This window comes from Chanos chanos, chromosome 8 (assembly GCF_902362185.1).
Source record: "Chanos chanos chromosome 8, fChaCha1.1, whole genome shotgun sequence".
NCBI lineage: Eukaryota > Metazoa > Chordata > Actinopteri > Gonorynchiformes > Chanidae > Chanos > Chanos chanos.
The window spans coordinates 31,972,522-31,987,521 of NC_044502.1; the positions used below are offsets into that span (position 1 = coordinate 31,972,522).

The 15,000-nt window shown below is 41.9% G+C and overlaps 1 protein-coding gene across 1 annotated transcript in view; it reads left to right on the forward strand.

Moving 5' to 3' along the window:
* The window catches only part of cnksr2b (connector enhancer of kinase suppressor of Ras 2b), a 26,260-nt gene that overhangs the window by 5,133 nt on the left and 6,127 nt on the right, over positions 1-15,000 (forward strand). Inside the window, exons 2-18 of the mRNA XM_030781895.1 lie at positions 572-735; positions 2,233-2,435; positions 5,382-5,469; positions 7,431-7,472; positions 8,483-8,602; positions 9,641-9,700; positions 9,929-9,997; positions 10,200-10,346; positions 10,839-10,972; positions 11,490-11,695; positions 11,898-11,987; positions 12,469-12,674; positions 12,776-12,824; positions 13,229-13,404; positions 13,856-13,929; positions 14,367-14,438; positions 14,686-14,762. Coding sequence (XP_030637755.1) covers positions 572-735; positions 2,233-2,435; positions 5,382-5,469; positions 7,431-7,472; positions 8,483-8,602; positions 9,641-9,700; positions 9,929-9,997; positions 10,200-10,346; positions 10,839-10,972; positions 11,490-11,695; positions 11,898-11,987; positions 12,469-12,674; positions 12,776-12,824; positions 13,229-13,404; positions 13,856-13,929; positions 14,367-14,438; positions 14,686-14,762 — 1,977 coding nt within the window. The remainder of the gene's footprint in view (positions 1-571; positions 736-2,232; positions 2,436-5,381; positions 5,470-7,430; positions 7,473-8,482; positions 8,603-9,640; positions 9,701-9,928; positions 9,998-10,199; positions 10,347-10,838; positions 10,973-11,489; positions 11,696-11,897; positions 11,988-12,468; positions 12,675-12,775; positions 12,825-13,228; positions 13,405-13,855; positions 13,930-14,366; positions 14,439-14,685; positions 14,763-15,000) is intronic.

A 15,000-nucleotide genomic window follows, 5' to 3' on the forward strand; every position in this document is an offset into this window, starting at 1 on the left:
GAAGATTAGTATATCTTCAGGTTTGGTCCTTACAGTCTGCCCTCTCAGATTTGGGTCAAAATGGCAGCGTATCAGCTCTCCTGTATGTGTAACAGCCTGTTTGGCTCTTTGGGGCAAGGTGAAGAACGTCAGCTTTAAAGAACAGCCGGTGTCACCTGCGGTGTGCGAGTTTTTGACATCGTAAATTGATATGTTGAGGACATAGTTTCTTAATCCTACCCAAAGTAAATTTAGTTAATCTCAAAACAAAGTTCTGTTCTTATAGCGCTTTACATGTACATGCTGCAGGGGTGTCCAGTCCAAGCCAATGGGGGGGGGGGGGGGGGGGGGGGGGGGGGCTGCTGTGTCTACAGGTTTTTAGGATCATTTTTAGGTTTTGTAATAATTGGAAAAAAACCCAAACCCCAAAAAAAAACCCCAAACAATCTCGTTAATCTGCACAACTGCAAGATGTTGGAAGCCCACCCCTCAGTACTTGTGTATTACCTCTGGTGGCCGCACAGTTTGATGTGTTTATTTGCTGCAGGTTTGCTCATGCAGGTGCTGTGTTCGGTATGTTTGTGTGCTGCAGGTTTGGATGACTGTCTGCAACAGTACATTAAGACATTTGAGCAGGAGCAGGTAAGCGGAGAACAGCTGCTCAGGATCACCCACCAGGAGCTGGAAGACCTGGGAGTGTCCCGCATTGGCCACCAAGAGCTCATACTGGAAGCTGTGGATTTGCTCTGTGCACTAGTGAGGATATACACATACACAAACGCCCACGACACACACACATGCAGTTATATTTTAGATATAATCCATGTCTATGTCTATATTATTGTAAGTTTTTGCCTATGTTGTGGTTTGGTGAACACTTGCTGTGTATTATGTACCATATCCCTGGCATGAAAATGGAGAACACTTTAATTTTGCCTTCGGCGGGGATTTAGCTAATGCACTAAATCGAATTTAGAGGAGCATGTTCAAACTATCCCCAAAATTGTAGATTTTTTATTATGCTCCGTCTAACATTTGTCTAAGGTCAGACACACGCAGACGCACGCATGCACGCACGCACGCACGCACGCACACACACACACACACACACACACACACACACACACACACACACACACACTCGCTTTCATGTTACACAGATGAGTGACTAAATGAGACGTAAGTGATAAGGTGCCCTCTGCCCTGTCAATCACGTTAGATGGCTCCGCTGGCCGTGCCTGCCCCAGAGCCTTTTAAGTGATCGCTCTCTGAGTAAGAAAAGAGTCATTCCTCTCCCCCTCCTCCTCTTCCCTGGTCCTGTCATATTAAATATGATTACACATCCCTCTTGTTCATTCTCTCTCTCTCTACCCTTTCTCTCTACCTCTGTCTCTCCCCACCCCTCTCTCCTCCTGCTGTGCCTATTGCACCACACACACACACACACACACACCCATGGGCACTCATGTGAAGCAAGGCATTGTGGGAGGAGGGGGGACTTGTGATGTTTCAGTGCACGTGTATAGTGACAGCTTGGGGATATGTGAGTGAGTGTGAGTGTGTGTGTGTGTGTTGGGGGGGTGTGTGGGGGGTGTGGTGGTGTTTGTGTATGCATTTGTGTCAGGGGTGACTCAAGGAAGGATACTCTGGGGGCAGCAATGATGTAATCTGCTGGATCACTGGTTCTGGCAGATCCCCTTGGTGTATTTTTTACACCAGTTTTGGCTGAGCATTGGAGAGATCCCATGCCTGTGTGTGTGAGGGTCACCAGTGTGTCCCAGCTCCAACTTCAAGGACGTAGAACAGTAGCCCACTACCAGGAGATTCCTACACACTGGGAGTCCTTGCAGATATCAGTCTAGTTCAACACTTAGACACTTTAATTAGGCTAATCCTGTAAAGCCATGATATTTTGTTAATTAGCTGAATCTAGTATGTTGTCTGAGGCCAGAGCAAATGTGAATGACCGTAGATCCTCATGAATGAAGATGTGAAATGCTAGACTTGCTAGTTCCTGTTCAGTCGTGCATTTTGACATTTGTACATGTAAATTTTTCTGCTGTTAACACCATGTTCCTTTAATAGGACACATCCCAGATACATTGCTATCTTATGTAGGAATATTCCCTCTAATGTGAGAGGGAGATGTTGGTGGTCTTATTTTTTCACATTTTTTACAAAATATTTTAATAACTTTACATCCTTTGCCAATACACTATTTCATTTCTAATGACCTCTCTCTCTTTTTGTCAGAACTATGGTCTGGAGACTGAGAACTTGAAGACTCTTTCTCACAAGCTAAATGCATCAGCCAAGAACCTGCAGAACTTCATAACAGGCCGTCGGCGAGGAGGGCACTATGACGGTAGAGCCACGCGCAAGCTGCCCAATGATTTCCTTACATCTGTGGTGGACCTCATCGCTGCTGCCAAGAGCCTGCTTGCCTGGCTTGATAGGTTTGCGCTGCTAAGAGTTACACACACACACTCATACACACACTCACACACACACTCATGCACACACACACACACACTCATGCACACACACGCACACACACACACACACACACAGAGGTATAAATAGGCATACAGAGTAATCTCAAGGATTCCTGTGTTTAGATATGATGTCACCAGGACACAGGATTGGTCCTTTTGATTAAGCTCTATTTTTGCCACGAAAGTTGTGAGTCAGAGAACTGATGATAAAAACATACAAAACCATGTTGAATTTTTATTATGTAACACACATACACAGTCAGCTGACTAACAGAAGATGTGTAAATCCCTTACATAAGGTTCTCATTTATAGGATGCTGGCTGTCAATGCAGCAAGCATGCTGGCTTTGAGCTCATGCTGATCCTTTAAGTATGTGTGTTTGTGTGTGTGTGTGTGTGTGTGTGTGTGTGTCTGTGGTGTATGTGCTGTGCACGCCTCCTCATTAGCCGAGCCCACTGACTCTTACGCACTACTGGTCTTACATGTAATTTCAATGAACATTTACAGTCCGTTTAAATTCACTGTATCAGAACCGATTTGCAATATAACATTATTAGTCTCCCGAAGCATTGGGGATATAACCATACATGAATTCACTCCACATGGTTCAGCATGAGCTACCAGTCTCTAAGCTCCACATTGTGAACCAAACAGTTTTCACTGTGCAACAATTAATGCAGTGTTTGAACTACACACTGGTTGCAACTACATACTGGGTGACATATAATTTATTCTAAATTGTGTATGAATTTCATTATGCCTAATTTTTAATTATGTAAGATGAAATTCAGATTGTATTATTATCCCAAATACTGAACGAATTAATAACAGGTACATATTGTTATTTAGTGAACATGCTATAGCCACCCATGAGCAAAACATTCATTCGTTCATTTATCCATCCATCCATCCCCTCAGTGAACAATTGTACTTTGGTAAAGGGCAGGCTCTCATGGTCTAAAAAACAAAGCTCAGCATTTGTTTTTTTGTTTTCTGTACCAAAATCGTACTAATGCCAAACCATTCCGTGTCCCACAGTTCTATGTGAAATTGGGAGTCATTTGCCCTAATGAGGTGTGGTTCATTTCTAAGAACTGACTTATTACAGTGCATTTTCCTGCTTCATAGCACAGCTGATCTGCCAGAGCCGGCAGACCATAGAACATTTCCAAAAACTGTGAACATTTATTCGGATGTTACATTTATCATCATCGTTTATCGAATGTATGTCTGTTAGCTTTGTCTATGCCAAGTTATTTACTTTACTCTTTACCAAATGTTTTCATACGTCTGTACAAATGTGGGCACATCCTGTTTTTGAATTTTGCTTCCAAATCAGTTTAGACTGAAAATAGAGTTTGGAAATAGTAACAACAAGTTTATTGTACATTTTCTTAGCAGGCTTTAAGTTACCCAGATCCACCCTGAATGATAAAACAATCTTGTCAAGACAATTTGTATCTTATGTTTAATTTCTGTTGTTTTTGGCATTATTTTCTTTGAGTTTTGTTCAGGTTTCTTGAAAATAAATGAGCCATTTGTTCAAGTATTTCAGTGTTCTTGGGAAAGGATCACAAATGCACAGTCATGTTGATTTTTTTTTGTATTACTGATGACAAACAGAAGGCGAGTAAAGCTCTAATGTAGAACATGGTACATCATGAAATTCAGTTTTAAAAAATGACAAAATAAAAATGGGGAATAGTGTATTAAAAGTATATGAAGTTATGAACATGTGATACTCAGAAATGTATGAAATAGTAGTTTGATTGAGTGTACTTATAGCTTGACCCTTGCTATACCTTTGGACTGTTGTAGGGAGCTGTACGCAACTCGACTGGTTAGTATAGGAATTTACTGACTCTGTGGTTTTCAGTTGGGATTTGAGAGATTGTGATGGAAATGTCAATGTCGAATTAAATTCAGTTAAAATTTCAATGGGTTACTTTAGGAAAAAAATTTGGGTTGAAGGGGTTCAGCTGACAGAAAAGGTTGGCAACCCCTGAGCTAATTGAAGAGAGAACAAATGCAGTTGTGGAGAACAATTACTCTTAAAGCTCTGTTAGTTGTCCCTCATATTTTTAGCCCTGTACATCAAAGTTTGAAGTGTAATGTCCAAAAAAGGAATATTCACTTAATCATTTCAGTGCTATACTGGACCAGCTCACTTTTTTTTCATCAGAACTTACTTCCAAGGCAGACAAAATAGAAGGAAATTAAAAGCAGGGTGTCCCATCAATACACTTTTCAGATGTGTCTTTACTGTATGATCTTTGTCATAGTGCTGTACTACCAAGCAAAGAGACAGTGTTTGTGTAGATCTGTTTGAGTAGAGAAACTGATGCTTCTCAAAGAGAGTGTGCGCACTAGTGTGCGTTAGTCAAAGTGAATTAAAAGCCAGGGGGCTTTCAGGGTTATGGAGAGACAGGCAGGGTGATGTTTGAGTGGGTGTCCATATGAGAGTTCACATTAACTGAGGTCTCTTTTAGAGTTGGCTTGTTCCTTGCACAATTTGTGCAGTCAACCAAGAAATCTGAACTGTTTTTCCCCCTGGTGTTCTCCTTGCTTTTAGGTCTGTCTAGTTCTCTTTATTTCTTTTTTTTTCCTCTTCTTCGTCCTCTAGTTCCTCTCCTTCTTTCCTTTATCTTCCTCTGTCTGTCTTATTCTCACTCAAACCCCATCCTAACCCCTACCATAACCCTAACAGTCTTCACATGCATAAACACATAAGTTTCAGATTGGTCAAATACAATGATACATCTATTTCAGCATTCCATGATACAGTCTAAGAGCTGATCATTCTGTTGTATTGTTTATAATAGTCATGGTACATAATTTTTTCTTTATGAGGTGACTGCAAATGGTGCTGATCTAATGGTTAATTCCAAATGCTGCTTCTCTCCTAGGTCTCCATTTGCAGCGGTGGCTGACTACGCCATGACCAGAAATAACATCATACAGTTATGTCTGGAACTAACAACTATAGTGCAACAGGTATGGACACAAGCACATAATCAGCATTCACACACACTAATTGTCAAACCGGATCAAATTGTCATCCAGAAACTTTGTTTGCCTTATGGAATCTGAGCTATGGCAAGATATCCCTCACAAGTACAAGTCAGACTAATGCAAACTAATGAAAAGAATCGCAATTAATGAAGCTTTTACATACTTGGTGGCCCCCTTGGACACTGAGAGGGCAGCTATGCTGGTCTAGGGCAGATGAACAAAATGTGGAAATAATTGGACTTTGGTCCCTTCGTTTGAGGGGAGAGGATCTAGAGGAGGTGCGGACACAAAAGACAGAATGTGGGCAGTCCGAGGGAGAATAGTCGTGCCTAATGGAGATCTCACAGATATATGTGTTTGGCAGCCTAAAAATGCATGAGTGGTGAAGTGTAATGGTGAGAGGCTGTAGAATGTGGAAAAGCTCACAAAGGAGGTGGAGATGTGACTGGGGTTGACGCTGGTGCAGATGTGACATCTCTTGCAGGGTCTAAACTTGAGAGGAAAGAGCACAAGCAGAATTTAGGGAATGGAGGATGCCACATCTACATCATCTGAAGAGAAAAATGTTCCCAGGGGCAAAGATGTTGAGAGATGTAAATACCACAATGTCGCAGACAAGTCTGAGGCATGCTTTGAAAGCTTGAGGAAAGGGCTAGAGATAAATGTACTTTAATACCGTGATATGACTGATAGTGGGAGACTGAGAGAGCATCCTCAACTTTTGTTAATAACGTCAGGTACTGTCCTGACAAGAGATCACCAACAGTTGCATTTCTCTGGCCAACACTTTTTAATCTTTGGTTTTATGGGTGTTTGTCTGAAAGATGATTGAATAAATCTTTCTGTTGGAGCGAGTCTGACTGAATATTAATATGTATCTGGATGAGTAAAGGAGTGCTGTAGGGAAGAAGCTCCCCAGTGTAATAGAAGTGATTAAAACACAGGGTCACAGAGGTTCAGAGTTAATTTAATCAGGTCATAAGGGTGCTTTATAAAAATGTGTCTGTGTTTACACATCAGCATGTGGGAGTCTTTTTTTTTTTTTTTACTCTAAGCTGAGAATGCTTGCTGACACATTGACAGAAGGCATCTTTGGCTTGCAAAATGTGCTGTGAAGGGATCAACCCAAAGACTGTGCAGACAGATTTCGTAATGTGTACGAGTGAAGAGTGTTAAAACATGCAGGAAAAGAGGAGCAAAGATAGATAGAGTTCAATGTTGAAGGATGAAGTATCCCACACCCAGCTGACCAAGGGAGAGAGAAAGACCGAAAGAGATAACAAAAGAACAAGTGTGGCTACGTGTTAGTTCAGGTAGATGTGTGACTGAAGATCGATATAAAATATCATGAAAATGCAGAACCTTCTTGTTTATGGTCTGTCTCAGGGCGTTGATTTTACAGGATGTTATTGTCACCCCTGTTGCACATGTCAGCGGTGATAACATGGTTATACCACTGGTCAGTTTCAAAGACATATGTGTTTTACCGACATGTATAATGATATATTCAATCAAATATAATCATATATATATAAAAAATGCTCTGTAATCATATGGAAGAAGTGTGAAAAAACATTTAAATGATCCATTGTGCATATTTCTGACTTTTGCATTTTTTCCATAGGGGTTTGAAGACACAGGACAGTACCTCACACCCACACACAAACAAAACCGCCCCCCTCATTCTGATAATGTATGTTTTTTTGAAGAGGCTGCTTTGTTTCTCTAACATAAAATGAGATACTGGATGCAGGATGCTGAGACAGTGCACTGATGCAATAAAACTGTTTATCCTTAGTATTCTTGAAATGTCTCATCAAAATTGAATTCTCTGACACATGTTTTAAACTGTATAATTCTATAAATAAATATGTGAGGGTTTTTTTTAACTATAATACCAATACTAATGATAATCATAACAGTAATTTTTTCTTCTTTCACAGGATTGCACTGTATTTGAGACAGAGAACAAAATTCTACATGTGGTAAGACAACATGCTTACATCAAAATATTAGGCTACAATTTTAAAGCGTCCCCATTTAATGAAAATAAAACTCCAGGTATCTAACTGTATTGGGCTAGGCTCACTTTATCCTATCTGAAGTTGGCTGAGTGTGAGTCATAGAATCTTCACTGTCAGCTGCCTGACACGGTCACACATGATGGTGCCAGACTCTTCCCTGCTATAAATACCACCGTTATCGGAGCGAGCCCACCTCAACACTTAGGGTGGTAGGGACATTTCCTCTGAGAATTGCAAATTCATATTGTCAGGATGGAAATAACTGTGTAGAAAAGCTGTTAGACAGAAAAAAAGTTTTTAATACTTAGTTTAATATATTTAGGGGATGGATCCATGGATTAGTATGCTGATGGATAGCTTGACATACGGATGGATGGACGGAAGGACAGATGGATGGACGGACAGATAGGCAGCCAGCCAGACAGATAGATAGATAGATAGATAGATAGATAGATAGATAGATAGATAGATAGATGTGAAGAGAGGGCATGCTGGTCACATGTATCAGTATGCTGGTACTGGTGAAAGTCAGAGCAGATGGTGTTTGCTGTGTGGCGTAGAATACACGCAATCAAAAGAGAAGCATATTGTCTCTCAGCAGTGGCTTATGTTCCAGAGAGAGGAAGCATCTAAACAGCCTGCCGTTACTGTTTCAGCTCCACGTGAACCATGAATAACTGCCCATCTCTTAATTTGATACATCTATGACACTATCCTTCAAACTGAACAAACTGAGAGATCAGAACTGAGAAAAATACTTCAGCAGTTGTCATGTAAACATGTCAAGACTATTCATCTGAATTTTTTTAAGAACTTCAAAGAAACTTAACACCCAACTCTAGAAAACAACTTGCTTTGAATTACACATGACCATAAACAAATGTCGTTTAAAGAGGAAAGTTAGATGAACTAATAACAGTATTTCTTCCCTGTCAATCTCCCCCCCCCCCCCCCCCTCCTCTTTTTTTCAGTGTAAGACTTTGTCAGAGGTGTGTGACCACATTATTTCCCTGTCCTCTGACCCCATGGTTTCACAGGCTGCCCATTTGGAGGTAGTTCAACTGGACAATGTTAAGTCCACAGAAGGACTGGTGAGTGCCAGACTGGTGTACCAAATATCCGTGTTGATCCATACGGGTTTTTCAATTCTGGTACTCACTTTTGGACCTTTGTATTTCTTACCACTACTGGTCCGATGAAGATGTTTATTTATTCATCCATATAACATACTTTAACTTGCATTAACTTCATTTCTCCTGACATCACATGCCATACAAGAGGCATATCTTAATCTCATATGGTCTCTCTTTGATGTACATGCAAGAATAAACATAACTTTTTTGGTATCTTGGTGAATCTTGCGGTTAAATGAATTATATAAAAAAAGTCACTCACAGGAGTTGTTTTCTTGTGTGTATTGAACTGCTCTTTTTAATATACGTTAAGCCTCTCTGTGTTGCACTGCTGTGTTTAATATGCACCATGCTTCTTTGTGCTGCACTGGTGTGGATAATGTACATTAAGCTTTAAACCTGTGTGATCTGACTGACAGGACTGCCTCTCAGTCAGATGCCTGGAAAATAAAGTAAACTCAGGATTATGAACACATGTTGGGTTGATCAGTCTGTTTTCATAGAGAACAGAGTCGCAGTTGTGCAGTAACGAGTTGTGGAGAATACGCTCTTAAAATCATGTAACATTTGCGTTTTATTCTGGACAGTCTGTTAAACATTAGGAATGACTGATAAAATATTTAGCCTCATTGATGCTTGACAGGCACCTCACTGAAATTCTGGAGAGACGCATATGTTGCCTATGGAACTTGTAAAGATTTGCTGCATTTAAACTGCATGCTAAAGATAATACTACTACCAGTAGCTTGAAGGGCCTTGAATTTTTTTTTTTTTTATTGAGGTTACAGCGGCTCATAGAAATCTTTAAGCTGGACATGGTGATGTTGGCATGGTCCTTTTTGGGCTCACACGCACACACACAAAGAGACACACACAGTTTTCCTGGCTGCTTTGTGTTTACATAGAGATTTATGTGTCAGTAAATGGGTTTTAATGTCTATGTTTCTGTGTTGCCCTCTGTGTGTGTTCATACGAGCATTCCTCTCCTACCCTTAGGGCATGTACATTAAGTCAACCTATGACGGGCTACATGTAATCACTGGCACCACAGAGGGGGTGAGTGGCCATTTTATATTTGAAAATATCTGTATGGACAGTGTTACGAGGCCATAGCCGTTTGTCTGGTTCATTGATCTATGCTGGTGTAAAAAGCATTTTATCTGAGCGAACGAGTGAGCCATGATGTCCCCATTTTTTCTCCCCCACTTATCTCTCTCTCTTTTCAAACTATCTCTCTGACATGCTCTCTCTCTCTCTCTCGCTCTCTCTCTCTCTGTCTGTCAGTCTTTGGCAGACCGCTGTAAGAAAATCCATGCTGGAGATGAGGTTATTCAGGTCAATCATCAGACAGTTGTGAGTATTCCATTTAAATATCTCAGATATCTCCATGTCCCAGACGATGTCAGCTCTCTACCTCTCCAAATACATTTTTTTTTTTTTTTTTTACTGTGCATACTGTGCATTGTAGTTGTTTTACAGTATGTTATACGTTTTGTGTGTGTGTGTGTGTGTGTGTGTGTGTGTGTGTGTGTGTGTGTGTGTGGTGTGTGAATAGGTGGGCTGGCAATTGAAGAACTTGGTGAACTCCTTGCGTGGAAACCCCAACTGTGTCTCTCTCACACTGAAGAAAAGACCCCAGAGTATGCTCACTTCAGCCCCTGCTCTACTGAAGAACATGAGGTGGAAACCTTTAGCACTTCAGGTGTGTCTATGTGTGTGTGAGGATTTGTATTTGTGAGAAGCTTAATGTGTGTGTGTGTGTGTGTGTGAGGATTTGTATTTGTGAGAAGCTTAATGTGTGTGTGTGTGTGTGTGTGTGTGTGTGTGTGTGTGTGTGTGTGTGTGTGTGTGTATTTGTATCTGTATCTGTGTGCTGAATGCCACGCTGTGTAGTGCTTTTTTTCCCTTTTTTTTGAGTCTCTTAAATGTTCAAAGAAATCCCAGATTAGGTGTTTCAAAATATCAAATTATCATGTAATGATTATTAGACCAAAAAAAAATCACATTTGCAATATTATCATGATATCCAGAGCAACCATTAAAAACAATGCTGTCACTCAAAAAAAGCATGTATATTCCCAGTTTATCTGTCAGTCTCCCATTGACAGCCTGACAGAACTGCACAGTTCACATAGTGTTTGTTCAAATCAGTCGTAAGGACAAATTGATTGAAGTGCCATGGACATCTCTACAGCCGATCATCCCCCCGAGCCCCAGCAGCAGTGCGGCCACCCCATCCAGTACCCTCAGCACCCCATCCAGGAGAGGCAGCTGTGCCCTGCAGGACCTTTACATACCACCCCCACCAGAGGAACCGTACACCCCCAGGTACACACACACACACACACACACACACGAAACACAGATAATTACACAGTAATGTCAAATACACTGATACTGTACCCGTATCTAAAATGTTAGGTTCCCACCTCTCACCTCATGTCTTCCTGTATCTGCTTTCACTGTGTTTTTTTTTCTTCTCTTCTTTAATCTCAGCTGGTTCCCTGTCCTCCATTGCTCTCTCTCACACACACACATACACACACACACACACAAAGACATATGCACATCTGCCCTCCATCACATGACCCATGCACACCCACGTGCAAACACACTCACGTACTACTTCTACGTCATGTTTGTGCTATATATGTGCCATATAAACAAATTTGTTGAACTCTGGTCTGTGCAGTGAATATCCATAGTTTGCATAACTATGGATTTAATCCACCTATGAAGTACGCATATATACCGACAGATTCCACTGATAGTTTTTATAGTGTATAGGGTCTCTCATTCCTTGTGTAATGACATGCGTGTCCTCTTATCCTCTATATCCCTGCAGAGATGAGCGGGGAATCTTGTCTGGCGACATTCTTTCTCAGCACGGCACATCCAGCGCTAAGGGCTCAGAGTCTCCTAACTCTTTCCTGGATCAGGAGTGTCGACGACAGTTCCTCCCTCTCGGGGAGGACGCGGTTCTCTATAGCTATGACTTTGAGCAGGACCAGGGCCAAGCGCCCATACGGAGGGACAGTATCCCCACTTACGGTATGGACAGCTCCTTCCTTGCTCCTTAAATCACGGGGTCTACTGGTGAGATGAATCAGGGTTTCAGAAGTAGATTTGTTGGTGTTAGAGACTATATATTCTAGAGGTTTTTTAATAGTGCACCGGTGAGTTGTGTGAGTGCTGTGTGTGTCTGTGAGAGAGAGATTTTTGCTGAGATGTGGTCTGTCTGTATGCGAGCCAGGCCGACTGAGGCCCGTTTCTATGCCCGTGGACTGTAACTGGGTGGGAGACTTTGAAGACCCAGCCAAGCTGAAGAAACAGATCCGGAGAGGTGGGTGAGGGAGGAAGGAGAGAAGGAGGGATAGAGAGAGAGAGAGAGAGAGAGGGAGAGAATGCTCCTGTTCAGTTTGATTGTACCCAAAACCCACAGAGAATGATTCTGCATTCATCACTTCTGCCCACTGTCCTCTCCCAGAGTTATCTTCTATGAATGTATGCCTCGAAATGTTTTGTCAAACCTCCTCTCCTCTATTTCCCCCTCCCTCACATCGTCTCCTCCTTACCCACCACCTCCTTATGAATATACCACCCATGTTTGAGCCTTTACTTTAATTATAGCCTCACTGAGTGAATTGTGCTCCCTACCTTAGCATGGCTAAGCTTCATTTATACAGACAACTACGCACTTAGAAATGGCTTGCGATTCCCTTTTTTACCGAGAATGTTTGCGATAGACAGAAACAGCTGTGTGCATAAGTGTTACTAGTTAATTAATAGTATGTTTTATAATTAATGGTTCCGGTCCTCTGTAGAGAATTCCCGATTGCGGCACGTGGGCGAGGAGAAAGCGAGGCCCGAGGGATACCTGACAGGACGAAGCATGAGTAGGCGGATCCGTAGGAAGAGCGAGAGGGTCGGTGGTCCAACCGAATATGCCTTAGCGCCCTCCCTGCAGATGGAGATGCTACGACGAGCTTCTATAGCCGCACCCACATCAGACACTGCATCCTTCTATCGTGTGAGTGCGTGTGTCTTTAGCTCCCACCCTCTAGTCTGCCTACCCCATGGTGTGGTACTTGATTATGTATGGTACTAACTTCAGTCATTGTTTTCTTGCAGACATTTGACCAATCCTCACTGCTTTCAAAATCTGAGAGAAATTTGAGAGGTAAAGTGAAATGTTCCTCTAACTGTCTAGGAAAAATCAGTTACTCTGCTTAGTCAGTAGCTTTCCTCCCTGACATCTTATCACAGTTCTGAGTTATGAGTGAGTTGTGATAAGCTCCTTGTCAATATTTTTCAGAATAACTTACATTGGCTCATCCATACTTACCCCCACACACACGCACATGAACACACACACACACACACACACACACACACACACACACGCAAACACACACACACACACAAACACGCAAACACACAAACGCACACGCTCGCACGCACATAAATACACAAAGACACAAAGTACATTTTCGCTGTGACCCTGTCTGAAATGTTAGGTCTCTACCCCTCATGTCATCCTGTAACTGTTCTCTCTGCTCTTTTTCTACTCTGCTTTAGTCTCAGCTGGCTCCCTGTCCTCCATCAGTAAGCGTAGGATCCCCTGTAAAGACTTAGGTCAGGGCGACTGTGAGGGCTGGCTATGGAAGAAAAAGGATGCAAAGAGCTACTTTTCTCAGAAGTGGAAGAAGTACTGGTTTGTGTTGAAGAACGCCTGCCTTTACTGGTATAAGAATGAAGAGGTGAGTTAAGAAATCTGCATGGTTCATGGTTAACCCTTCTCTTGGAGGACTGTTATATTTTTAAGTTGTATGAGGAATTTCTAACCTGGTGTTAATTAGGGCTTTTAAGGTCAGGTTAGATGCACTAGTCAATTATTCATTTCTTCATTAATTTTCTTAAGCCGCTTATCCTACTTAGAGGTGCGGGGGGTGCTGGAGCCTATCCCAGCACTCATTGGGTGAAAGGCAGGGAAACACCCTGGACAGGTTGCCAGTCCATCGCAGAATAGTCAGTTATGTTAATGATATATGTTGTACAAAAAATTGTTAAGAAGCAATGAACAGTTTTATATAGAAGCACACGTATTGTCCTTTCAGAACGGTGTCTGAATGCCCCTGTTTGTGTAGAAGAAAACTCAACCACAGGATAAGTGATAGCTGTTTACTCACATAAATGCTCTTCTCTCCACAGGATATAAAGGCTGAGGGTTATGTTAGCCTTCCTGAATTCAAAATTGATCAAGCCAGTGAGTGCCGCAGGAAGTTGTGAGTATCCTCTGAAAGACAGTTTCCTTAAGCACACTGTTGCGAGTAGTTTTATTTGTGCCAACCAGTCTTATATCAGCCACAAAAATGCAGAATGAAGTCAAACAAGCTATGAGTGAGACGTACTAGACAGTAAACAGAATGAGGTTTACTTTGTACGAAAAAAAAACAAAACAAAACAGAATGCTACGTGCTACTGGTTGTGGGGCAGATTGCAGTGGGAGGCAAATCTATGCCGTCATCAAGTGAGGGTCTGACAGTGTTCTTACGCCGTGTGACTAATTCACACGCAGGTTGCAGATAGGGAACAGGTGTGTCTTTCACAGTGGTTAACCACTACCTGAAGCTAAGAGAGAGAGAGAAAAGACACGCACACCGTAGCACGTTGACTAACTCCTTTATAAGCTCATTGATATATTTTTCTTTGCTCTTATCAGTGCTTTCAAGGCGTGCCATCCCAAGATCAAAAATTTCTACTTTGCTGCAGATAATGTGGATGACATGAACAGGTGAGAGGGAGAGAGATGGAGAGATGAAGAGATAAAGAGATAAAGAGATGTATAATGTACTGCTCCCACCAGACCATGAGACCCAAATGAAACAGCCAGAAGTCCATCCTCAGTAGCACTAACATATTTCACCTGGTTTGCAGCACTTTCCATGTGGTAGCAGTGGTTCAGTGACATTCAAACGCTCTTATAATGTTTAAGTAACATTTACGTAACAGTACGACAACGTTTCTTGGCTTATGCGCAGGTGGCTTAATAGACTGAACATGGCAGCGCTGGCGGTGGTGGCTCATGCAGATCAGGAGCGAATCCGGCAGGATCACGGTGAGAGCACATCAACACACACACTCCACTGCACTCCACTGCAGCTGTCAGATGAGCTATTACCCAGAATTCCCTATGCTTACATGAGTGGTGTGTTCTATACCTCCCACAAAGACATAAATGTTATGTTAACATGTCAGATACATGGAAAATTAGAGGACAGAGCTTCATTCAAAGAGTAGGTTAGACTAATGTAGTTAGGGCAGATACTATGTTCAGATAAGCACTGGGGAGAAAG